Genomic DNA, 10,666 nt, shown 5'->3' with positions numbered 1-10,666 from the left:
TTTGGTTACAATACAAATCTCTCTACAGAGGAACACAGTTGACGCTCAAGATTGGGGTTTGATTAAAATTGAACTGAAATCGTTGAAGTTGAAAATGGATGCCACAAACGAAATTAAGTAATAGAAGTAAACTATATTGCCATTGTTGATTGCGGCAGGAAGAGCCCCAATTTTGCATTCTTAATTAATCACTCATAGTACGCATTAATACTAAATAATTTTCCACCAAAAAACAATATATTAAAACTTAAATAAAAACAAAAATCAAATACAGATATCTATTTCTTGAGCAATTCATCAGGAACAACCCTAAGCTGCTTCCGGTTTTTCGATTTGGCAATCTTCTTCAAGGTGTTAGGGTTGGTAATCTTCTGGAACTTGGTTCCAGATTTGAGAATATTCTCTTTCTTCTTCTTCTCCCTTTCCTCTCTTTTCTTCCGCTTCTCCACCTTGTTCAACCGAATCTCCTCCTTCAGCTCCATCATCCTCTCTTTGTACGCCTTCTTAATCATCTTCTCCCTCTCCCTCTGCTCGAAAGTCGTCCCTTTCCGGCTCACCTGCGTCGCCGAAGCCCTCCGCTGCCGCACCTGTTTCCACTTCCGACCGGATACCTTACCGGCAATCACGCCGTCGTAGCTCGGCTGACCGTACACAGGCTTGTCCGGATTCTCCGACGACGTTAGCGCCGATCGCTTCGCCGGAGGCGGGACGGTCTCGTCGGTGTCCATGAGAGAAACGCCATCTTTGCCGGTGATGACGTCATCAGTGTGCGTTTGGGACTGCTGCTCCCTCTTGCGCTTGTAGGTTTTGCCGCCGAAACCCTCATCGAGGCAGCGAAAGTCGATTGTGCAGGCCATGAGTCTAGGTTTACGAAACCCTAATGGATTTTAGGGTTTATAATATACTTGGCTTTCTCCTCACTATTTATACTATAGTTCACTATACTTAAAAGGTCAAAATGAAGTTAAAAAAAAAAAGTTAATTCAAATAATAAATAAAATAATTTGATGGAGATGAAAATTAGCTCATATTGTTTAATTTATCTTTTAATACAAACGATCTATGACTACTAATAAAAAAATTAACTAATTTTGATAACTATTTGATGTTAGTTTTACTTTCATTACCGTAAATTAGCACAAACAAATGCTGATTTTTAAAGTTTTAAAAAATATTAAAAATAGTAGTAAGAAATACATGAATATTAGTGTAAAAATTATAAATATAATAAAACAAAACAAAACAAAATTTATGGCAGTTTCTTAAAAAAAATCAATATTGTAAGCCTCTTTTTCCAGTGTTATAGAGTTCTGGGCCTGGCCTTTTCGGAAGTCCAAGGCCAGCCCTACAGTAGGACCCCATACCCCACTTGGTTGTCTCATTTGACTCTTGTCACCTTTTCAGAAACAACCCTCCTCTCCATCCCACAACTCAAGCAAGGAGCTCTGCTAGGGCACAGAGAAAACTCCATCTTCAAGCTAAGCTCTTCTTCTCTGGTAAGTACCCCGGATCTATTATAGTCTTTCCTTTCTCTCCTTCCACCTTTTTCCAGTTGGCGTTTTGTTGCGGTTAGGGTTCCATTTCTAACTCTCGTTGTGGGTTTTGGGGTTTCCGTTTCAGCTCACCATTGTGGTCCGTAGAGCTGTTGTGCCAGGTTGCATTCCTTGGGTTGCTGTTCTTTTTCTCGAGTCTAGAAAAGGTAAGGGGAGTTAGTCTTTTCTGTTTTGTAAAATTTTAGTGCTTTTCCATATATTTGTGCCTTATTTCGTGAATGAGATGGTTTAAAAGTGCGGTGCTTGTATGGTAATGAACTGTGTGGTGTGGATATGTCTGTTTGTGGTGTTGCATGTGTGAAACAGTGGGGGAGACTGGTATTCTCGCCTAAACGAGCTTGTTTCGCTCAGGCGAGAATAGCAGAGAGCTTGCCCTGGTGCTGCTCGAGCATCTCGCTCAGGCGACCAAAGCTTGTTTTGAGCGATGCGTTGTCTCGCTCAGGCGAGAATGGCTCGCCCAAGCGAGTACTTGAGGAAAGCCAGTGTACTCTGCTTGCCTCCTCGTTTAGGCGAGGGGTTTTATATTTTTGGGCGAATGACAATCTCGCCCAGGCGAGCTGGACTCGCCCAAGCGAGGACTCGCAGAGTGCCACTGTTCCAGGTCTCGCCTAGGCGAGAAGGCCTAGCTTAAGCGAGACAGTCGCTGCAGCTTAGGCGAGGTCTTCTAGCCCAGGCGAGAATAGTGTGGTTTTATGTTTTTGGATTCCTATTTACCTTGGGTGTGGCTACTTCTCTCGAACATGCAGGGTTATGGTGTGATTTCATGAGTTGTATGCACTGAAATCTGTGTGTTAGCATGAGTAATATATGAAATTTTGTTTGGTTGGTTGAGAATATGCATGAGAAATGAATGTTGGGATAACAAGTGGTGGTTACGAGATACGAACCATGAGATTGGTGTGAAATAGGCGTAATTCCATGAGTCTCGTGGGGAGACTTTATGGTGGCGTGTAGTGTGTATATTGAGATATGGATTCAAGTAAGGACCGCATCCCGAAACTCTAAAGGGTCAATGAGTCTCATGTAGAGCAAACTGACCCAAGTGGTGAGAGTAGCGGGAGGCCCTAGTCTATGGCAGGATAATGGCCTTAGACGTTTAAAGGCTAACCTTGTGCGTGGTAGGGTGAAACCCATTGGCAATGGCTCTGCAGAGCAGTAGAGGCCACCACAAGTGTAAGCGTCCAGTGAATCCGATCTTAGTATAATTATCCGGATAATTGAGTCATAGTGTCCTGCTTGTTTGCTATAACATGATGTTCTGTGCCTGTTGTGTTGCATGCTAAAGTATATTTAAGTATTTGTTCGTTGTATCATGATAAAAATTAAATTACACTAGCTTACCCTTGCATTTCTGTTTTGTGTTTGTGGTGTTTTCTCTTTTGCGATGATCACCCTTGGTGGGAGCAGATGGAGGAAATTCTGGGAGTAGGCCCGGTGGTGGCAGTGGTGCAGCTTAGGGGATCTGTCTATGTGATTCTCAGGGTTGGTCTATGGTCTTAAGTGCCTTTTGTAACCTCATGCTCTAGAGGAGCATCGCCTTTTTAGAACTGTTAACTTTCTATTAGGTTGCCTATGGCATGGTGGTATGCCTAAATTTGTTTTCACAGTATATTTCTGGATGACTGTAACAATTAACTTTTCTATCGTTTTTGTTCATCTGAGTGCTTCTCGTTATTATAACTGTGTGATACTTTATTTAGTAGTGTAATCTATTAAAATGGGATGTCACAACAATTACTATTAAAACTCAGTTAATAATATTATTAAAAAGATGGTTAATAATATTATAAAAGATAAAATTAAATTATAAAATGTGTTAAAAAAAAAAGAGAATCAAGTATAAACTATAAACATGATAAAAGAGAAAAAAACAAAAGAAGACTCCATTGTGTTTTGGATTTTGGATTGTTGTGAACTTTTTAATTAAGTTCCTAATAAATTTTTGTGATATATCGAGTTTTGAAGATCTTAAAATTTTTCAACTAAGTTTCTTCTTTTAGAATTTTTTGATATCAATATGATGTGACAATTATTTTGTATTGTATAATACATAGTTACAGATTACGATAATGACGAGACAAGATCTCCTCCAACTATTTGCTTCTTATCTACTTAAAACTATTTCTAAAGGTAATAAAAATTAAAAAGTTACAAAATAAAATATAAAATTAAAATATATATATATATATATATATATATATATATATATAATATAACAACATATAAATTATAAGTTATAAATTTATAAAAGTATGAAATATAAAATAAAAATATATAATTTTATGATTTTAAAAATTTTATAATTTTCGTAATTTTATGATTTATACCTATATCTTTTTATATAAAATTATAAAATTATAAAATTATAAAATGATATAATTATAAAATGATATAATTATAAATCAAAAAATTACTAAATTATAAAATTATAAAATCATTAAATTTTAAATTTTAAAATTTTTAAAATTTTGAAATTTTAAAATCATAAAATTATATATTTTTATTTTATATTTCATTATTTTATAATTATATGTTTTATTTTGTAATGTTGTATTTTTTAATTTTATATTTTATAAATTTATAATTTTTATTATTTTAAGAATAATTTTAGGTAAATATAACAACAAATCCTTGAGAGAGATCTAGTTTGTCATTATGGTACTTTGCAACAATGTATTATGTGGCGATATGCGACCGGAATGATAGTGCAAGATAATTGTCACATTATATACGTGTTAAATTTGTTCTATGTACCTTGACCATAAAAGAAAATTGGAATTAATTTCTCCTCAAAACTTGGACCCAATGTAGTCCTCCAAACTTGAGAACTGCGTGAATTATTCATTCAACCTAACTAACCAATTTTTGTTAAGTTTATTTAACGTTTCAAACACATTTCATAATGGTATTTGAGTTTGTTTACATAGTTTGAACCATTATCATTTCAATATTAGCTAAGAAACTATTATGAAATACATTTGAAATATTAAATAAATTTAATAAAATCTAAGTAAAATGACTAAATTTACGCAATTTTAAGGTAAGGAGACTAAATTAGGCCGACAAAAGTTTCAAAAAGGGACTATTTCTATTTTTTTATTGGAAGTTAAGGTATAAAAAATATATTTAACCTATAATTTAACGGTACGAACTCAATTGAAAATTTTTAAAATTTCGAAGACTCAGTAGACCACAAAAATTAAAATTTAATAAGAAATCAAGTAAAAATTTCAAAATTTATCAAAAATCCAAAACATAATTAAGTCATAAAAAAGAAAATAAAATTCATGACAGTTTAAAAAAAACAATATAGCAATTATTATTAAAAAGTAAGTTAATAATATCATAAAGAGTAGAATTAGAATTATGAAAGTGTTCATAAAACAAGAATCTATAAATCTATCATTTTTCTTATAAATAGGTTCTACGTAAATAAATCATTTTCCTAATTTTATTAGTTTGACGTGGCTCAATAAAGAGCATAGCTTCTTTTGTTTATGCATTTTGCAACTTGAAACTACAGAGTTAGGTCAGTATTTGTCACACCTTGAATTGACATGATATATTCACAATCTTGTATATTAGGAAATATCAGTTTCTTTTTTGTTTCTTTTTAGCATGGTTTGCCTTTTTAAAATTTATTGACAAAAATAAGTTAAATTATTCTGTATTTGTTTTTTTTAGATAATTTGTGCACCTGTTGATACTAAAAATTGTTTGTAATAGTTTATAGCAATGAAATCTAGAAATGCTTTTGAAATAATACTTAGGTTTAGTTGACTTGCAAAAGTGAGAATATTGGTTGAAAAACTTTGTTAAGAATATTAGTTTATGGACCAAAAAGAAATGGGAAAAGACAGTTAATTAAGAATGTGTTAATTGGTTTTTCCAATTTCTTTTAATCCTGGGACCTCTTGTGATCTTAAAATTACATTAGAGTATTCTTTAAGGAATCAATTTACTAAACCAATATGATATTGGGCTAATGACAAATATACTCATGCAATTGCCTTAAACCCTTACAAGAATCTTGAATATTTTTTTTTTTAACCCTACAACTAGGTCCACTTGAAAAATCCTTTTTCAAAATCACAATCAGTGAAACAAATAAAAAATGTCACAAGAAAAATATTTTTATGAATTCATAAATAATGAACACTTATTTATTAGGTGAAGATGTAACCTCTCATTTAATTAATGAGTGTAATTAAAAGAAGCGTCACACAATTATAATTAATCATAACGCCTTACAACCTAAAGTACACCACAATGTCATCATAAATAAAGGAAACATGTTAAACAGTTTACTGAAGTCATAGAAAAATATAAAGACGGACAAGTACATGGACCGTAGCCCTAAAGATAGCCCAAGAAGACTAAGCAGCGGAATCGTCTCTCCCCTGTTGACCACGGTTACCTCTCACATCTGCTCCCATCAATAAATTGATGATCATCGCAAAGGTAGAAGAACAACATACAAAGCAACCAACAAGAAAAGGATAAGCTAGAGCCAACAATATTTTTATCATGCAATCAAATGTACCATCATAGTTCAATATACATATACAATATACATTTACCACCCAAGCATGTTATGACCTTTCAAGCAATACACTAAGACTCAACTTGACTCATCCAGATACATATAGCCTGGTCGGATTCAGCGGATGCTTGCACTTGTGGTGGATACCTCTGTTCACCCCCGAGCTGCTCACCCATGAGCTAAGTGTTACAAGTGTTATAATGAATCAATTTCCCTCACACACAAGGTTAACCCTTAATGAGTTTCAAGCCTCTTGCTACTCTCACCACAGGAGTCAGTTGGAGTCAGTCCGCTCTAAGTGAGACTAACTGACTCCTTAGAGCGTCAGGATGCAACCTTACCTTGAATCCTTACCAAACCATATAGATGGGGCACCACCATGGACCCCCACTAACAAGGGCCATGAGATTACGTCCCGACCATTGAAGCGCGACCCTGAAAGTCCCACCTAGAGACTCCAAAGAATTACGCACTAATACAGACCAATCATTCTTAATCAATCAAACGGATTTAGCATGCATACACACATATATACATATACATCACATACAAGTTCCTCATAATTCACCTCTTTCGTATTCCCAGCCAAACCATACCAACTCATTATTCTCGAACCATGAATATGGAACTCCATCTCATATCATTACCATGCCACATTGATACCAACCCTTTCATGTCTCATGTCGAACTCATACCAAACTCATCATTACAATTCCATGAATCATCTCATACAAACATCATACTCACATCATGTTAAAACTCATGAATCACAACTCATACATCATCCCATTCATAAAGGTCATTCGATTCATATTCTTAAAGATAATACCCATACAAGCATATTGTCAACATTTGAGATCAAGGAAAACATCAGGGCCAACCACATTCTCGCCCAGCTTCTCGCTCAGGCAGAAAGGTCTCGCTCAGGCGAGACGGACTCTCGCCTAGGCGAGAGCTCGACTTCCAATACAGTGGCCTTGCACGCATTCTCGCTTAGGCGAGACTCTCCTCGCCTAAGCGAGACGTTCGCTCGCTCAAAAACGTAGTGGGTCGCCTTGGCAACCATTCGTGGAAAATAACTTAGGTGAGCCCCTGTTAATCTCGCCTAGGCGAGACATGCTTGCTTGGGCGAGTTTATCAGTTATCGCCACTGTTTTCACCTGCAGCAAACATATTGGCATACCCAAACAATGATCCAACCATTTCATACATCCATAACAGCATGCAAAACTCAATCAATCACGAGACCAACCCAAATAACCACAATCACCCCAAACAATTAGGAGGGTTCTAGCTTCCCTTACCTGGAAGGGTTTAGCAGAAGACTCATAGACCAAACTGATTTAGCACAGCAGCTCTGATGCTAGCTCAGGGACGACTTAAGGAGCTGGAAAAGGGAAAGGCAGCAGAGACATGAGCTACCCGGAGTAACAGTAGCAAAAAAATAACAAGCATAGTGGGGGGAAAGATACTTACGTGAAGAGGAAATATTGGTTTGACTCGCTTGACCAAGGTAACACCAAACCCTAATTGAGCGGGAGACGGCTGCGGCTCAAGGTTCTCTGAAGTGAGGAAAAAAATGAGAGTTAGGGTAGACTTAGGTTGGTTGTATCTGTTGGGTCTGCCCTTAGGCCCACTCACAAGGGGCAACCCTTTAATTTAGGGCAGGAAGGAATAAAACAATTTTAATGGGCCTTATAGAGGACATACACATTCATGACCATAATTTTGAATCCAATCATAAATTTGACAACAGAAATCAATATAAAATGTAAATTTGCATCAGTTTTAAAATGACTGATATGAAAATATTTATATCCAGATGTAAATAGGTCTCAAACAACTTGATGAAACCATCAAACATCAAACATAGTTGTAAGAACTTGTATTTTATGTGAATTAATTTAAAAGGGATACTTATGATTGATGAAAGCTTATAGTAAACATGATTGATGAATCTAAAACTTAAAAAAACTGAGTAGTTGCTAATATGCTTGTTGTATGTTGTGAAGATATTTTCTTTTTGATTTTGAATGGTGATAATTTGGTAAAATATTTGAAATTGATGTGTTTATGTTAGATTGTTGTGCTTAACTTGTGATTAGATATGAGTTATTCAAGGTACCAGTGTATTAGTTGCCAAGTGAATTATGGTAAATTGAATATTTGGACAAATTGTTGAGTTAAACTTTAGGCATTTTTGTGAAATTCCAAGTGAATTAAATTTTTGAGTGCGTTGAAAAGTTAAGTGTTCGATGAATTAATAAATTAAGCAAAATTCCAGGTTTTTCAAAAAAGTTATATAAATCTTCTAAAAGGATTTGGAGTTATAAATAAAGTATGGTGGGATTCTTTGATTTTTTTTAGCAAGGTATATATATATATATATATATATACTTTTCATTATGTATTTAAAAATTTTAAATTAGCCAAACTTATTTTATCTCACTTAATCTAAGTGGAGAGTAGTCTTCTGATAAAAAACCAAATGAGGATTGTTATGATATTCAATTTCTAAAATGATATTGACATCACATTCAAGAAATCAAAAGAGATGAGAAGGTGAGTGATAACTCATGAGTATCACCACAAGTTATCCATATAAGATCAAAATTGAGGTTCTTCTACATCAGAACTCCTTACAACTCTCACTAGAAGAAAACTCAATTTCTGAAAAAATTCATATATATCTTATTTGTATTACAAGTATATCTTTTTAGGTTAAAATCCTAATTTGGTCATCTAATTTTTATAAAAAATTCAATCCCTAATTTTCATTTGGTATAATTTAGTTCTCTAATGTTAAAAAATGATTCAATTAGGCAGTTCTTCATTACATTGAATGTTAAATTTCCTTTATAACTTGTACATTAAATCACTCCACCTACAAAATAAAATTAATTTGAGTATTTAGCCTTTTTAGGTGAAGTGATTTAATGTGTTAATTTTAAGGATGTAACACTAATCTAACGAAAAAAAAAGATAATTTGATCATTTTTTTTAAAACTAGACAATTAAATTGAACTAAATAAAAACTAATGATATAATTGAATTTTGTATATTAGAGGACCAAAAAGTATTTTAACCATCCTTTCATAGGATGAATCAGACAAGACCCTTTACATTCTACATTGATTCTCCATAACTAATATTTAATACTCACATATCCATTAATGTTGCATTTAATCCTCATTTTGTGAATGATTATTTGTTAGCAATTTTGGGTCATATATATATATATATATATATATATATATATATATATATTATAATAATTAAATGTGTTATGGCCATTATATTATTAACCAGAGTATTTAAGTGATCTAATTAATTAATTCTATAGTTAAAAGCATATATATGTTGTGATATATTAAATGTGTAGATGCCAACAATATTCTAATTTGATGAAAGGGCCAAATTAGGAATATTTGAGATTAAGTAAGTAATTGATAGCAGTTACATAAGGGGATTATGGTCCTCGTATGTGAACACACTACTTTATGCATTATTCCTGCTCCTTTCTCTCTCTCCCATCAAGAGAGAAAATCTAGAAAGAACCTTTTGGTGCTCTAGAGTTGGAAGACAAGGTATCATCTTTCTCCATATTTTGTTCTCAATCCAACCATAAGGTACCTTCCACAATCAAATTCTTTATAGTATTAGGAACTGCTTAATTTATTATAATCAGAGTTTATTGCTTTTATTTTTCATAAACCAACATTATTTTCTATATTTATTTAAAAGATAAAAATTAAAAAAAATCAAAAGACATGTTCGTCCTCGAATATCATGAGTACACTCCTTCCCACATAAACATAATACCAGGATAAAAAATCATCATTTTATCAGTTCTTTTGATCTAATATTAGAGTATGTGTACACAACTATTAATTAAGAGACTAAATAGTAGGACGTTGCAACTTCTCACCAAATGTTTTTTCCTCAAATTGTTGAATAGACAAAATAATAATATCTGACATAAAAACACCATCTTTATCACTATTCTTTCTCTTTTTTTCTTGTTCTATATTTTTTTTTTGATTTTTTTCCTGTCAATTCTTTTTCTCTTGATACATTTTCTTCAATTTCTTTTTCTCTCAACTTCTTCTCTTCCATTTCTTTCTCTCTCAACTCCTTCTCTTCCATTTTTTTTTCTCTCCACTCCTTTTCTTTAATTGTTTTCTCTCTGTCAACTCATTGTTTTTAATTTTTTTCCTTCATTAATTTTATTTTTTATGTTTTTACTGAGCATGTCTTTTTCAATATTCATGAAACATTTTCTTTTTATCTTTATATATTTGCTCTTTCTTTTCTTTCTTTCTTCTCTCCTCAAAATTCTCTTCTAGTCTTCTCTCCATATATCAAACAAATTTTATTAAAAAAACAATTTGTGATAAGCATTGAGGACACTAGTTAAGGGACACTTTTAGCACTAGTGTGTATATATATATATATATATATATATATATATATATATATATATATATATATATATATATATATATATAAAACAAGTGTATCAATTTATAGGATGAGTTATACAAGACCTTTTACATTCCATATTAATGTT

General features: G+C 33.0%; 1 protein-coding gene across 1 annotated transcript; it reads right to left on the bottom strand.

Annotated features, from left to right (window-relative positions):
- Window positions 1–113: 113 nt before the first annotated feature.
- LOC114175891 (coiled-coil protein) lies at window positions 114–911 on the bottom strand. The gene has a single exon (XM_028060736.2). It carries the CDS (start codon window positions 855–857, stop codon window positions 279–281), a length of 579 nt encoding a protein of 192 aa, XP_027916537.1. The 5' UTR covers window positions 858–911; the 3' UTR covers window positions 114–278.
- Between the last annotated feature and the right edge of the window lie 9,755 nt (window positions 912–10,666).

The sequence above is a fragment of the Vigna unguiculata genome, chromosome 3 (genome assembly GCF_037176805.1).
Source record: "Vigna unguiculata cultivar grain cowpea cultivar isolate G323 ecotype 2 chromosome 3, ASM3717680v1, whole genome shotgun sequence".
In the NCBI taxonomy this organism is placed as follows: Eukaryota; Viridiplantae; Streptophyta; class Magnoliopsida; order Fabales; family Fabaceae; genus Vigna; species Vigna unguiculata.
The sequence above is the reverse complement of the archived record's forward strand: the minus strand, read 5'-3'. Positions and strand labels throughout refer to the sequence as shown.

What these genes read in the sequence shown, in the direction of transcription:
- LOC114175891 (XM_028060736.2), bottom strand. Translation starts at nt 857, where the DNA reads ATGGCCTGCACAATCGACTTTCGCTGCCTCGATGAGGGTTTCGGCGGC.